At 41.7% G+C, this 16,541-nt stretch overlaps 1 protein-coding gene across 1 annotated transcript in view; it reads left to right on the forward strand.

Moving 5' to 3' along the window:
- Positions 1 to 16,541, forward strand: part of RASGRP2 (RAS guanyl releasing protein 2) — a 147,179-nt gene that overhangs the window by 5,112 nt on the left and 125,526 nt on the right. The window contains exons 3-4 of the mRNA XM_018572253.1: positions 1,870 to 2,151; positions 14,908 to 14,985. Of these exons, the coding sequence (XP_018427755.1) occupies positions 1,870 to 2,151; positions 14,908 to 14,985 (360 nt within the window). The remainder of the gene's footprint in view (positions 1 to 1,869; positions 2,152 to 14,907; positions 14,986 to 16,541) is intronic.

A 16,541-nucleotide genomic window follows, 5' to 3' on the forward strand; every position in this document is an offset into this window, starting at 1 on the left:
AGATCTTTGTCTCCTTGGCCTCTGGCTGTGGACTGGGGGTTCTAATCGCTGCGTCATGGGGGTCAGCCAGTCTTGTACCGGGACAGGGTCACATTCCAACAGGGAGAACAGCACAGGTAGCTGATCCGGCCTATGCAAAGCGAATGTACGGTTCCCCTTACGGACCAACAGGTGGAATGGATGGCCCCAGCGATAGATTGCGCCAGCGTCCTGCACACACCTGAGGACCGGTCGTAGCTGTCTCCGCATATAGAGCGTGTGGCTAGAGAGGTCAGGTAAGAAGGATATGGACGCACCATCAAAGTCCACCGTCTTCTTAACCCACGCCTGACGCATAATCTCTTCCTTCAACGTAAAGAAATGGATGCGACACAGCACATCTCTGGGTGCGCCATCTCTAGTATTAGCCGGGCCATACACCCTGTGTACTCGGTCTAGTTCCACTGCATGGGTCGGCTCCCTGTCTAGCAGCATGTTCAATATGGCAGTCACTGTAGAGCGTAGATCCGGACCAGTGGTGGCCTCAGGGATACCTCTAATGCGGACGTTGTTCCTGCGGCTTCTATTTTCACCATCATCCACCTTAAGACAGAGGGTAGCCATAGCTTGTAGATGGGCAGCCTGCAGCAGTTCCCTAGAGTCGAATGAGGCCCTGCTGGATTCCAGGGACGCCACTCTCACATCAACCCCCGTTACCTGTTGCCATAGCGCCGTCAGTTCCTGTTTCAGGGAGCCCTCCAGGCGTTCCACCATCATGGCCAGGTCTGCTCTGAGCGTCTCGAATATGCCCCTGAGCTCTTGTCCCGACACCGGGGAGTGGGCCGCCAGCGCGGGCGGGTGATGGGAGCCCTGCGAGACGTCCGGCCTCGTCAGCATAGGGCTGCATGGCGGTGACTCACGTGCCCGTTCATCCGCAGAGGAGGCGGCGTCGTGGCATCCTGAGACGGGGACATCGCAGGGCTGCCGCTGCGGGCCGGAGAGACACATGCGGGCGCCATCTTGGATCCGCCGGCACTCGGCCTCGGGTCTTGCCGAGTAAAGAACCGGTGGAAATCTTGTTTCGGCCCGGTTTTTGGGGTCCCCTTCCCTCTCTTCTTCTTTTTCGTCGACATAGCCCTGAAAAGGGCACTATGCTGACACGCTAGTCTGTAAAATCGGCCGCCGAGGTATGGAGCTCACACGCAGCACGTCCTCACAGATCCATGCCTTGGCCACGCCCCCCCGTACAAAGCTTTTGAAGCAGGACTTTTACCAGCTTAGGCAACAGTGGATTTTTCTAATAAGGTGTAGAATTGTTCAAGCCCAAGATGGTTTTGCCCTGTTGCCACACTGATTTTGTTATCTTGTGTAAGGTAAAAAGATGACATGTGTTGCAGGTCTAAGGGACAGCAAATAAATAAGAGGATGCAGTAGTTTACTAATTATAATAGATGGTGAACCAAAATAGCTAAAATGCTCTCAGCTTACCCATTGTTTCAAAGACAAATATTATGTTAATCATTTCTTATGGAATTGTACTGATGGCTGGCCTTTGGAGGATGCAATAAAACGTTAAAAAAAAAAAAAAAAATGAATGACACCCTTTAATATTCATACATATTTATACCTATTCAAAAGACAGAAGGTGGTTTCCTGGCGGCATGTAGCAGGGTAACCACAGAAGAATATGATGTGCATTTACAAAATTTTTTGGTAGAAGTTGTCATTTGAGTATATGGAAATATCAGGTAAGCTACTATAAGTAACAATAGTTTTTAGTACAGGGTACTTGCATTAAACTAAGCAAATAGATTTACAATAGTATGAATGTAATTAATCATCCTTAATTAAACAATAATATTTATTCTTCAATTTACAATGTCCCTGAAGGTCTATGATTCACTTTTGGAGCTCCTTACATCTTCGGATAACTACGCAAGATACAGGCGCAGGTTTGCATTTTGTGAAGGCTTCCGGTTTCCAGCCCTGGGAGTCCACCTAAAAGACCTCATGGCTCTGCATGTGGCCCTGTCTGACTGGTCTGATAAAGCCAGAGGTGTCATAAATATCTCCAAGATGCGCCAGGTCTATAAAGTTGTTCATGAACTGACAGAAGCCCAGAGACTTGAACCTTCAGTGAAAGCCAACCCTGACTTACTAAACTTGTTAACGGTGAGATAAATGCAATAGTGAAATGAAAACGGACAGCAGTAAAATATAAGATTATTGTGTAGAAAAATATTTTGCACCTTGAAAAGATCTGTGGTGTATGAAACAAAAAAATAAGCAGAAACAAGTGTAAGTTATGCACTAGCATCCTATTGATGAAAATGGCTTTATTCCACAAAACTTTTATTCTTGAAATTAAACTAAATAAATTAAAAAGTGGTCCCCACATATACCCTTTTTCAGTTTATTTTAAATATATATCAAACTGCTAGTGGTGGGAAGACCTAATTATGAGACCTGACTGTCTTTGCTGCACTTCCTCTGAAAAGAACTGTCTGGCTGTTATGCTGATCTTCTTCTAACCTTATCTGTCTTCGATGTCTTTTGGGTCTCTGACTTCACTTGCTTGCTTCTGTAATTGTGTGACACAGAATTACAGAAGCAAGAAACAACCAAGAACCTACTGGTTAACAAATGTCAATCCCTATATTTCTTACATAATAGGTGTCTTAGGTTTTTGGGGAGTAAAATCTATAGGGATGACTTGTTATATATTATTGTTAGTAAAGAGGGACAATTTAAAGGTATGAAGGAATGATAGGTTTTGTATATCTGTTAAAAAATACACATTGAGCATGACATGTTACTGGAAACTTGCCTACATCTTATCTGCAACATGTCTGACTCTAGAGCACATTATACCTGGAACTCCATTCCATCTCCTACTAAGCAGTGTTCATACAAAAAACATTGTTCCCATACTCAGCTCAACACCCCACTGTCTCTAGAAATGTCCACGTACCATGATTCTTGGCTTAGCAGCAGGTAGTCCCTGGAAAATCTCAATTCACAATTCAGCTGTATTTTTCTTCATCGAACAGTCCTCTGCAAATGCCACTGAACTCCCCTTTCCAGCTCAGCATTGCAACGTCAATCCCTCATAAGTGAGAAAAGTATAAACATATTGTTATTATATTACATAGTGCAGCAGATATATATTCACTTAAAACTAATACCAAATGCAGGGCCCTGCATAATTTATTGCAATAATATGTTGTATGCAGTATCCATATTTTATTACACAAATTCTTTATTACATATTAAGATTAACTATAATGAACATAAATGTCTGCTGTCTGTGATTTCGCCTCTTTCATTAAGGCTGACCTCTTAAAAGGGCTGTTCAGTCCTTTGGCATTGATGGATATCACCTTAGTAGGAATGGATCTGAATGAATGCCAATTCTTTAGCAGCTAACATCAAGCTTGTGAGACTGTGTGTGCAGGATGAAGTAAAAGAATGATGGAATCCAGAATATAAACACAAAGTATAAAAACACTTCAGGTAATAACCCTGATAAACATGTTCAGCCTCTGCTACAGACATCGGGGAAGGAAAAAAAAAAACCCGACAGCGTCCGAAACCACAGTGAATAAAAGAATATCAGGACTGTTAATAAGCCCTTATTTCTGGCCCTTATGAAAGAAAGCACTTATCTGATGAGTTGGCTTCATGTCATTTCTTTGCGATCCTTCCTGGAAGACGAACCTTGGCGTTCAGAAGTAGCACCTGTAGTGTGTCCGGCCGCCGATCGTAATGGCCACAATGTGAGTGAGCTCCGTGCTCGGTAGCTCTGTCAGCAACAAATTGCACTGCAGCATACAGCCTCTCTCACCTGATAGCAGGTCCGGTTCCTCTCTCCCCACTCCGTGACAGCTGTCATCATGTCAAAACAGGGGAAAAAACATCAGAAGCCCCAAAAGTTGTCAGACACCTTCCCGGCCGCTGAGGCAAGGGGAAACAAAGATGGTGCCGGCTACATGCGGTCTCCGCCTGCCCGATCGAGGTCTCCCTTATCTGACGGCTTGATCGCAGACTGTAATCCATCAGCCTCAAATTCATCACAGGCACAGCAGGGTGAGTCATCTCCCCCAGACTCTCCCACCACACGCAGCCCAGCTAAAACTAAGCGTCCTAAAGGATATAATCTTCCTCTCCACACTCCTCACTGCCCGCTTCATCACCCCATGCACTCTCCATGTCCCTTGAGGTATATCCCTTCACTGCTGATCCAGCATCCTCAGCAGATATGAAATGCTTCTCTCCCTGCGCTCCACTCTGGAGAAGGATATCTCCTCTATGTTTGACAAGCTATCTCTCTCTATGCAACAGCTCTCTACAAGAGTCTCTCATGTTGAAACTAGATTAGGCGACTTATCTCACAGTCATAACGTCTTAGTGGATCACCATGATTCTCAGGCCCCTGATATACAATGGCTTAAATTAAAGTGTGCGGACCTAGAAGATTGGTCACGCCGTAAGAACATCAAGTTTAGGGGGATACCTGAAACGGTCACCCCGCAGCAACTGCCGAGTTGTATCATTCAGATCCTCAAAGAGTTCCTTCCTGATGCTAATGTTACTGACCTCCTTATTGACCGTGCTCACAGAATAGTCAAACTGTCCTTCCTGCCTGATAACGTGCCCAGGGACGTATTAGCTCAAATACACTTCAACCATATAAAGGAGAAAGCCATGGCTGTGGCAAAATCGCCTAACTATCTCCCCACAACTTCAAGGGGTTACGCTTTTTGCAGATCTTTCTCAACTTACTCTTATGAATCATTGAAAGCTGACTTCCCTGACGACAACTTTGCGTCAACATCGTATCATCTACAAATGGGGTTTCCCCACCCAGCTCCTGATCACACATAATGGAAAGATCTTCCCGATATCCTCCCTGGAAGCAGGCTAAAAGCTTCTCTCCGATTGGAACATCCCTCTTCCGCCTGAGATGGCCCAGAATCCGGCCGAAACCAGAAAGATCCCTCGGGACTGGACCTGAAGGACTCATCTACACCCTCCAGAGAGGGTCTTTTACCATATTCCTTTCTTTATAGGGCTCCTGGTACCTCCATCCTTGCATCATGCTCACAGTAAGTTCTTCTGTTGACTTATTTTTTTTTGGGCATCACCTATTATTATTATTACATAGTCCCCAACAGTTTGCGCAGCGCTTTACAATATAAGGAAGACATTACAGTTACAATACAATTCAAGACAAGATGGTAAGTAGGGCCCTGCCCCTGAGGGCTTACAATCTAAAAGTGGAGGGGGAAATGATACATGAGGTAGCTGTGGGAATGAATTATGTGAGAATGTGAAGGTTCAGGGGTTAGGTTGAGGTGGTATAGGCTTCCCTGAAGAGATGAGTCTTTAGGGAACGCCTAAAGGCAGTCAAGGTGGGAGATAGACGGACAGGTTGGGGTAAGGAGTTCCAGAGGATGGGAGAGAATCTAGAGAAGTCCTGGAGGCGAGTATGGGAGGAGTGGACAAGGGAGCTGGAAAGCAGAGGTTAGGTTAAGAAATTGAGTGGGAGCTGGGGAGTTAATGTTAGTAGCAATGTTAAAGTCACCAAGAATGCCAAATAGTGGGTATTTCTGAGGAGAGAAAGTAGGGTAGCCAGGCAGAGAAGTCATCTAGAAAGCGAGATACTGGTCCGGGTGGCTGGTATATATAACAGCAAACCTATTTCCCTCATCCTCTTTAGTAGCTAATGCTACCCATGATTGTCGGCCTTTTTTGCCGACCGGTTTTCATTATGTATGTTTTATTTTGTTGTTCTCTGTATTTTGCTTATTTTTTTCAAAACTGGTCACACACGATGATTCTCGTCCATCTTCATGCTACATATGCGCCCTTTCCCATGCTCCTTCTGTTGCACCTGATCCAGCACAGTGGGCCACTTCCATCTTCTCATCTTAGATCCACTCCTACCCCATTGAGCATTTTCCTAAGTATTGATGTCGGTTAAGTTTACATCCATCAACGCCAAGGGTCTAAACAGTCTCCAGAAGAGATATAACTTACTGCAGGAAGCTAGGAAACTCTGTAGTGAAGTCTTACTAGTACAAGAAACCCATTTTGCCAAATCTAAGAATCCTAACTTCAAATACAAAGATTTTAGACACATCTTTCTTGCCAGTGCGAAGAAAAAAGCCGGATTACTTATTGCTGTGCACTCCTTAGTAGCTTTTTGCCTGAATGATTGTATTGTTGACCCTAATGGGCACTTTCTTATCTTGAAATGTGATGCACAGTTGTTTACCATAGTTAACCTGTATGCCCCAAATGTCGGACAGCTCAAATTTCTGAAAAAATTACTTAAACTTGTTGACTCACATAAATCGGGTACACTCCTAATAGGAGGTGACTTTTAATGCAGTTCACGACAACATCTTGGACTCCTCTACCACAGGTAAATCTTCTCATACTAACATTGGTGATTTTTTTCTTTCAAAAGGGTCTGTCCGACATTTGGAGGTGCCAACATGGCGACGAATGTGATTACACGTTCTTTCCCCATGTGCATCACTCCTACTCACATATAGATTTGTTCTTTACTAACGCTTTCTCCCTACCTTTGGTTACATCCTCGGATACAGGCTTGATCACCTGGTCTGACCACACCCCTATCTCTGTCAGTGTCCTGGATCGCACCACTACTGCGGGCTCAAGACTCTGGAGGCTCAACACCCTCCTTCTAGCTAATCTGACCTATGCTTCGCAAATTGCGAAAGGAACAAAAACTGTTCTTTGATATCAATCACACTCCTGACACTGACAGGTATACACTGTGGAACGCCCACAAGGCTTATATAAGAGGGATTTGCATTAAATTAAGTACATATGTTAAAAAATCCAAGTTCCAGAAGTAGCACGGGTAGAAAGTCCCCACTGCTGAAGAAGGTGAGGAAATAGAGTGCCACTTGCCTTGAAAAGAAAGTAAGAGTTTAGTCGGGTAACCCCACTTTTAAGGGATGTTGTGCTTCTTGAGGGCAGAAGTGATTGGTGCCAAGTTCTTCCTATTCAGTATGGTGTGTTGAGAGAGCTCAGCGTAGAGAGTAATGACTGAGAATTGTGGGGACAGCTTAGCATTATTCCGTGGTGCTTGCATAGCTTTTCCTTAGCATTCAAAAAATTGATTCTTGCCAAGATATCTCTGGGAACAGTGTCAGGCAACCCCGAAGGTTTAGCAATCCTGTGTGTCCTATCAATGACGAGCTCTTGGGGAGACAGTTGGAGGCACAAGTTCTGCCATTAATTTATGCAATCTGCTCATGACCTCATCTGCTGAGGTGACACTGATTCAGGGATCCCTGTAAAATTTTATGTTTCTCCTCGATCGATCCTCTAAGTCAGCTATCTTGAGCTTGATCCATTGCAGGTCATTTGCATGCTCTTGATGGTTATCATTTAAATCATTGTGCCAGATAGAGAGTTTACACATTCTGTCTTCCATATGAGATACTCTATTAGAGGGCCCTTGAATTGAATGCTGCAGTTTAGAAAACATGCTTGTCATATCTTGTTGGATTGCACAGCGTAGTGATGAAAGCCTATCTTTCATGTCCACTGCTGAGACAGGTTGAGGAGATAGCGGTATGATGGCTGAAAGGGCGGGGGTGCCACCTTCATTTACCTCTGGCCTGCTATCCGCATCTCCCCTAGACCTTTTACTCTTTGCAGGGCTACGGGTTGTGGGTGAGTCAGGTGAAGATGACTCACCGTGTTCCTGGTGCGAGCACAATTCCTCTGCATGTGGGTGATCCCACGGTACGGCTGCAGACATTGTGGAGCAGTCTCCAGAAATGTCAGGGCTTCCTGTGTCTCCGCCATCTCGGATCCCTTCCGAACATGTCGTCGGGAAGAAATCCGTAAGTTTTTGCGGCTCACCGCGTTATTTCCCCCTCTTCGTCATCAGAGGCAGTGTGCAGAGTTAGCCCGAGATATTACGGTGCCGGAGTCACCGTTTCATTGCTGTAGAAGCGTTGCTGATCGGGCTCAGGAGCAGAGCTGTGTCAATGAGCAGCCATCTTCTTCGGCAACCGGCCACGCACCTGAAAAAGTTAAAAACTTTAAAAGAATCTACAAGCATTGGCCATTCATGACCAGGTTCAAAAACTTGACAAAATAATTGTTTTTATCCAAGCCACATCCCACAAAATTAAAGTATAGTTGTTGCTGAAAAAAAGCTCATGGAGGCATTCGTTGTGTATCTGGACTTTGCTAAAACATTCAACACCGTACCCCACAAACGTTTAATCCATAAACTAAGGTCTATAGGTCTAGACTAAATTGTATGTAGATGGGTAGAAAACTGGCTGCAAGAATGGACCCAGAGGGTAGTGATAAATGGGTAATTCTCTAATTGGGCAAAGGTTGAGAGTGGGGTGCCCCAGGGTTCAGTCCTGGTACTGATCCTGTTCATCTTATTCATCCACGACATAGAGATTGGACTAAATAGCTAAATTTTGTTTTTTTGCTGATGATACTAAACTCTGCAGAGCAGTAAATTCCTAACAGGAGATATTTGCACTACAACAGGACCTAAGCAAAATTGAGGCATGGGCTACAAGATGGCAAATGCAGGGTAACTATAAATCCTATCACGATTTATGCACGCACATGTAGCTGTTGCAGGCTAGTCTTCATGATCTTTTAAAGTTTCAACTGTTCGTGTTGTGTGATTTAAGTGTTTATATTTTTCTACTTCATTAAATACTTTTGTAAAGAATTTACCTGTTACGATATCTTTTTTTTGTTTCAATGATTTTTATTATTTTTGACATAAAAATAAAACTCACACAATACAGTTGCAGGTATAAGGCATGAGATACAGTCATTTTGTCTGCTACAATTGTAAGTTGGTTGCCATGCTGTTTACAAATAGCTTTAATGTCGAACAAAATAAGTTAGCATCCCTAAGGTGTTTATCGAAGAGGCCAAAGTACCATATCTAGACAACCAAATGTTACGATATCTTTAATCGATCAGCTCCACTTAGGGATTTCCTCAGTGCTAAGGGGAATCATTTCTTTATAAAGTTTCAAAGGTCTGTTTAGCAAGCTCAGCATATGTCGATTCCTACTGACAATACTTTATAAGCTACTTCACACTATGCACACATCTACAAAAACATACTGCTGCAATCTTCCCCAAAACTTGTAGCAGCTAAATCATAGCAGGAAAGCATTAAAACCTAAACACTATATCACATGCACATGTTTACCTTTGCTGTTTTTCTGGGAGGAAAAGTAGTTTTCCCAATCAAGCCACAGCTTTGCTCCATCGTCTTCCCAGGCTTTGTTCCTTCTTCCCCTGCTCTTATATTGAGGGTCCTTGGGGTGGGCACGCATTGTGTTGCATGTTTACAGGTGTTCCCATTGAAGTCTATAGGGCCAAAACTGCAGAAAAGAGTAGCTCATTTACTTTTTCCAGGGACAGGCGTTTTGCGGCAGGTAACAGGGTGCTCAAATGCGAACAGGGGGCCATTGAAAACAATGGAAATCCTCTGTTTAACTGCCTCCCAGCCGGCCATTGTAAAAATACGGCTGACCGGGAGCTTCCTAGATCTGAGGGGGTGTATTTAAACGTCCCATCAGCCACTCTCGCAGGAACCTGCCCAAATGTAAAAACAGGCAGCGATGCCAGGTTTACATGCAAGCGATCCACTGGCTCAGTGCGCGCGGCCCCCCCTCCCGCTGGTCCAGGGCACCTATGTGCCCGGTGCGAGCCCAGGACCAGCATGGTGGCTCTGTAAAAGGGGATCAGAGGGAGATCAGTACACGGTGTCAGAATGCATAAGTGATGTATATTACATCATGTCTGCATTCTTGTCTCACTCTCCAGCTTCAAACGCTGGAGAGAAGCTGATGAAGCAGATCTCTTAGGGGTCCCTAGGTGACATTAGGGGTCTTGGAGAACCTGATGTCTCCATAAAGAAGACCTGTCACATCTCTTTGCTATCACATAGGGGGGTTTCTTAGCCCCCTATGTGATAACAATAAAATAAGTGGGGAAAAAAAGTTGCAAAAAAAAAAAATTTAAAGTCACACATGAAAAAGAATTAAGAAAACACAAAAAAATGGGACACCCTAAAACATTTAATGTGAAAATGGCTTAATGTAGCTTAACCCCTTCGTGACGGGAGACTACACTGTACGTCCAGCCACAAAGGGACCAAATGACTTGTCACGTACACTGTACGTGACGAGTTATTTGCTTCTTTAGAGGGCTGTTAAACGCTGAGAATCAGCTTTTAACATTCATTAATGGCTGCCCTTACTACAGAGGCATTCATTAATGAAAGGGTTAACCTTTTTCAGACACCCGATACCTTAATATCGGGTGTCTGAGAGTCAAAGCAGAGGGACACACATGCCGGCTTTTGCCGGCATTCTGACAGCTCGTATAGATCGAGAGAGATATCTCTCTCAAGCTATACTGGCTTTTTTTTCTTTTTTTCTTTCATGAATAGATACATAATGTGTCTATTCCTATAATGTATCTATTCCTGGAAGAAGAATGTTTCAGTTTGCTGATCGTTGTTGCAACAATCAGAAAACCTTTAGTAACAGCTGAATCCTGAACTGCTGCAGGATCAGTGTCACTAACTTATTATCGGCTGTTCTGAAGTTTGAAGCAGCCTGATAATAACCAAAAATTTTTTAATTTATCAAGCAGTAACAGTGAGATTAATTTACAATGACTGCTTGATATAATTAAATAAATAAAATACAATTTTTAAGTTTAAAAAAAAGTGAAAAAAAAATGTGTAAAAAAAATAAAATAAGGGACAAATAAATGAATGTATTTATTGCATTTTTTTAGCTGTGCTGGTGTTGTAAAAAAATACTACAAATCAAAACTGTTTTTTTAACGTTTTTTTTCTCTTTTTTTATATTTTATTTGTCCTAAGTGAGGCGTTAGACACACATATGTGATACAAATATGTAGCCCTATCTGTCCTCTAAAAAACAATATATAATATGTGTGGGTGCAATTTGTAAGAAAGTATATTACCGACGTGGAAGAATCACACAGCAAAAATGTCAAAAGTGTGTCAGTCATTTACGAACAGAAACTAAAAACAAGCTCAGTCATGAAGGGGTTAATGTACCATAATGTGCTAAAAATAAATCAATTGCACATTGCACATCCCAAGTGCTCAGCTTCCCAAACCTATCCTGAAAGTTTCATGGATTTTGGTTACCCACAAGCAAATGAGTGACATTAAGCTTGTTTTTTTGGGAGCTTAATGTGGCTTAATGTAAACCAATTTCCCCCAAACTTACCATACTACAAGACTCTATCTATGCCAGCATATTCTGAAGATTTGGGGTAATTTGATAAAACATACCAAAAGTTATTCACATTAAACTATTTTATTACAATCCTAAAACATTTAATGTGAACAGCTTAATGTAAAAAGAGCTTAATGTGTAAAAAAAAGTATCTAAACCTCAATCAAATGCCTTGCAACTTTACACAACCCAAGTGCTTAGCTTCCCAAACCTATCCCAGAAGTTTAATGGATTTTGGTTACCCACAGGGCAAATGAGTGACATTAAGCTGCTTTTTTGGGGAGCTTAATGTGGCTTAACGTACAAAAAACAACTTAGATGTTAACCAATTTCCTCCAAACTTCCAATACCACTCGACTCTATGCCAAAATATTCTGAAGATTTGGGGTCGTTTGATAAAACATACCAAAAGTTATTCACATTAAAGTATTTTATTACATTCCTGGAAAACATTTAGCTTAATGTAAGAAGAGCTTAAATGTACCATCATGTGCCTAAACCTCAATCAAATGACTTGAAACTTTGCACAACCTAAGATCTCAGCTTCCCAAACCCATGCACAGCTGCTCCAGTTTTTGCCCGCTCCAGTTTCGATAGATCCCCCACTGTGCAGTGTCACCGGGGATGTGCGGCATCACGGGGGATGTGCGGGGTCACTGGAAATTGTTTGGTGTCATCACACATGTATAAACCTGTGTCACCACACAGAATTTATAAAATAAAGTATGAAATACAGCTCTGTGACTCCTAAGAATGCACACACATGTACATCCCCCCTGCACCTCCCCCCCGCGCACACACATGTACATCCCCCTGCACCTCCCCATTGCCATCAAAAACTCAAATCACTTACAAAAGGTGGAAATGTCCTTTACGTGTCCCAAAAAACAAGCTTAATGTCACTCATTTGCCTTGTGGGTAACCAAAATCCATGAAACTTCCAGGATAGGGTTGGGAAGCGGAGAACTTGGGTTGTGCAAAGTTTCAAGGCATTTTATTGAGGTTTAGGCACAATATGGTACATTAAGCTCTTCTTACATTAAGCTAAATGTTTTCCAGGAATGTAATAAAATAGTTTAATGTGAATAACTTTTGGTATGTTTTATCAAATGACCACAAATCTTCAGAATATGTTGGCATAGATAGAGTCGTGTGATACGGGAAGTTTGGGAGAAATTGGTTAACATCTAAGTAGTTTTTTGTACGTTAAGCCACATTAAGCTCCCAAAAAACAAGCTTAATGTCACTCATTTGCCCTGTGGGTAACCAAAATCCATGAAACTTCCAGGATAGGTTTGGGAAGATGGTAACCTAGGTTTTGCAAAGTTTCAAGGCATTTAATTGAGGTTTAGGCACATTATGGTACATTAAGCTCTTCTTACATTAAGCTAAATGTTTTCCAGGAATGTAATAAAATAGTTTAATGTGTATAACTTTTGGTATGTTTTATCAAACGACCCCAAATCTTCAAAAACTTCCAGGATAGGTTTGGGAAGCTGGGCACTTGGGTTGTGCAAAGTTTCAAGGCAATTGATGTAGGTTTAGATACTTTTTGACACATTGAGCTCTTTTTACATTAAGCTGTTCACATTAAATGTTTTTAGGATTGTGATAAAATAGTTTAATGTGATTAACTTTTGGTATGTTTTATCAAATTACCCAAAATCTTCAGAATATGCTGGCATAGATATAATCCTGTAGTATGGTAAGTTTGGGGGAAATTGGTTAACATCTAAGTTGTATTTTGTACGTTAAGCCACATTAAGCTCCCCAAAAAACAAGCTTAATGTCACACATTTGCCCTGTGGGTAACCAAAATCCATGAAACTTCCAGGATAGGTTTGGTAAGCTGAACACTTGGGTTGGGCAACGTTTCAAGGCAATTATGGTACATTAAGCTACATTAAGCCATTTTCACATTAAATGTTTTAGGATGTCCCAAAAAAATTTCCCCAACCATACATACACACGTGCAAACATGCGTCGGGTGCGTATACATGCGAAAACAGTGCTTTAAAAGCTTTTAAAGCATCGCCTATGGCAGTGGTTCTCAACTCGTGGGTCGCGACCCAAAAGTGGACCGGCCCATCTGCATTAGAGAGAATTAGAGGGGGAATTTGTGGTTCAGCCTGCGGGAACCTCATAATGTCAAACTGTCCCCTCTCTCCCGGCCTCCCCCGGGCTCTCCGATAAAGTGGTATGGCCCGGGGAGAGAGGGGACTATTTCTTCACTTTCGGGCCGGCGCATTAATATCGGGCCGCATGGGTGCGCGCAACTTTAAAGCTTGACATGTTTGGTATCTATTTACCCGACGTGACCCCAACTTTTATATTTTACCCAAAAAATGGGTAATAATAATTGTATTATAACATGTAAACATTTTCAGTAATTTTTCCTTAATATAATAAAAAATTGAAATCCCAGTGGTGATTAAATACCACCAAACGAAAGCTCTATCTGCCCCCCAAAAATGGTATAAAGTTAATTTCAGTACAGCGTTGCATGATGGAAAAAACGTCAGTCAAATTACTGCAGCGCTGAACACTGAAAAATGGCCTGGCCAGGAAGGGGGTGTAAACACCTGGTCTTCAAGTAGTTAAGCGTTGTATTGATTAGCCCTTTAAGCTACAAAACGCCTAGGTGTAAACAAGGACTTAGTGAGATGTATTGGCTCTTGTATGAAAATGAATATTGGGAAATACCGGTATGCATTAGCTCAGTCCCACCTGAAATAGTGTGGCTGCAAATATGTTAATTCAATCTCCACGTGTATCAGTTCACGCTCCAAAATAATGAAGTGGTGCCAAGTGTTCTGATGTGCCAAAATGTGGGCCCTTGAACTTTACATGTCTATCTGATGTGTTACATTCATAAGACACGCAACATTCTATTTCCAGGGTTTGCATTGTGGAAAATTAACCTAGATACTAGTCACAACTCTGGGCACTAATCGTTATTGTGGGAAAGATAAAACTGATAGACACAAAGACTGAACATAGTTGGAGCCACATTACCTATCGCAGGTAAGTCAATACATCTCATTCACACAGGAGCTAGCAACTATTTTACCTCCTTAATAGTTGTAATAAATCAGCACTGCAAGTTAGAAAACAACATAATTAAACACATTGGGGCAGATTGTATGGAAAGTATCACAATTGCTTTAAATACAATTAATGTAATCCTTATAAACGTAATGGAGGTAGGATTTTTCTTTTTTAAATATCTAAATAAGAAGGACCACTGCTTTTTTCAACAGTTTTTGATCTTTAAATTAAACATTCTTTAATAGACAAGTTTAAAGTTGTGGCAGATTGTTCTTGCCACGGAAGCTCAAATTAAAAAGAGGAAAAAAGTATTTTGAATGTATTGGTTCTTACCATGCTGGCACATTAATCAGGCCTGCTGTTTTGTTATTTTTCTTTGGCAAATGCTCTTTGGCAACAGCTGAAACATATGACACGATCATATTTGACTGATTTTTTTTTCTTTTGATTGAACATAAGTGAAATTCACTAATACTTTTCATTTGTATACATCAAACAAAGGTTTGAATGATTAATAACACATTTCATTTTTTAATTCTGTTTTTCTGTCATTTCCATGCTTTAGGTATCCCTGGACCAATATCGATCAGAGGAAGAGATATACCAACTATCTTTGCAAAGAGAACCAAGGACACGGTCATCGGTAAGAGCACAGTCTCAGGTGCATGTATGACAATTATAAAGTATATTTTATAAAGCAGTGAACCTCTTATTCAACAAGCATTCACTGCAATTCAATCCTACTGGTGCATGTGTTTTATGTGGCAGTGATTCATTTACCTCTAGTGCTTTATAAATATGGCCCTACTTCAAAGGTCAGTAAACTCTGCAGTAATGCGAATATATTAGTCAGTATTGTATCTTATTTAGTACGTGGTTCAGTGCCATTAGGTAAATAACATAAATCCCACACGTAAATTTAAGGTTCACATTACATCTGTAAACCCTAACATTTAGTTTGCTAAAGCATTGTGCATTATAAACAATTGCCATTTATTAGAAAAAACTTGTGTTCGCCTTTTTTTTCTCCCACAGACTAACCTATGTACATGACATTGTTAGTGTAAATCTGGTTTGTCTGCCCCCATTCAGAGCTCTTGTTATCTGCATACTGATTAATTGCTGTTCCCATAGTGTCCTGCCCCTTTTTTTACTTCCAAAAAGTGTTTCCCATTCCAGCCACATCAAATACTTCCCACAACTTCCCACCACCTGAAGCCCTGGCATAACCCCCTTCATTTGTCCACACCTTTCATGCTGAGCAAACACATAACCCTCTTACCAGAAGATACAGATCTTGCCACCTTGCTGTTTCCTATGTACATGACATTGTTAGTGTAAATCTGGTTTGTCTGCCCCCATTCAGAGCTCTTGTTATCTGCATACTGATTAAAAAAAACACATCTTCTTCCATCCAATGGGAGGCTAAATGTGACCATATATGGCCTTAACAAGAGCTCTGAATACTGACACGCTGTTCCATACCTGCTGCCATCATTCTCCATCCTTGGTATGCCTTGGTTGGCTGGTCTGCAAGTGGGACAAAATTAGCTGAAAAGGCAGAGCTAAGGAGTACAGAAGTTTGGCTGTAATCTGCAATTTGGATCTGGGTATTGCATGTCTTGGAGCACTGAGGAGACATATAGTGCATTATATTATAGTGCATTATATTAGATTTTATTTGGATATATGTATACTTGTGAGTGCTAGGCTTAATATTATTGTTAAACTATGTTTTGGAGGCAGTGGAAGCGTCCAGTCTTGATCCTACAGCTAATTAATATTTTTCTCTGATTTTTATATTAACTTAAAAGGCGTGGTTCTCCTGTCTACAACTATTTTTGACTATTGGTGGCCCAGCACACTAGCTGGCTTTCTCATTGCCTGAGGGACACAAGGGACACACTAATAATACAATCCTAGCTAATTGGCCTATCAGCCTCTGGCTGATATTTTGAAAGGAAACCTGTGGTAAGAGAGAGATGGAAACTGCCATCATTGTTCTTTCCTTCTGAAAATGTTGATTGCCTGGTTGTGATGCGGATCTCAGCTGACAGTAACTTCAAGAAAGTATGCAGATAAGTAGTTTTGACTTCACTCTGACTTTACTAACCACATATTTGATTAGTATCAGACAGAGGCGTAACTAGAAACCTCAGGGTCCCGGTGCAAGAAACCATTAAGGAGTCACACACCACA

This window comes from Nanorana parkeri, unplaced genomic scaffold (assembly GCF_000935625.1).
Source record: "Nanorana parkeri isolate BGI_ZX_2015 unplaced genomic scaffold, ASM93562v1 scaffold1978, whole genome shotgun sequence".
In the NCBI taxonomy this organism is placed as follows: Eukaryota; Metazoa; Chordata; class Amphibia; order Anura; family Dicroglossidae; genus Nanorana; species Nanorana parkeri.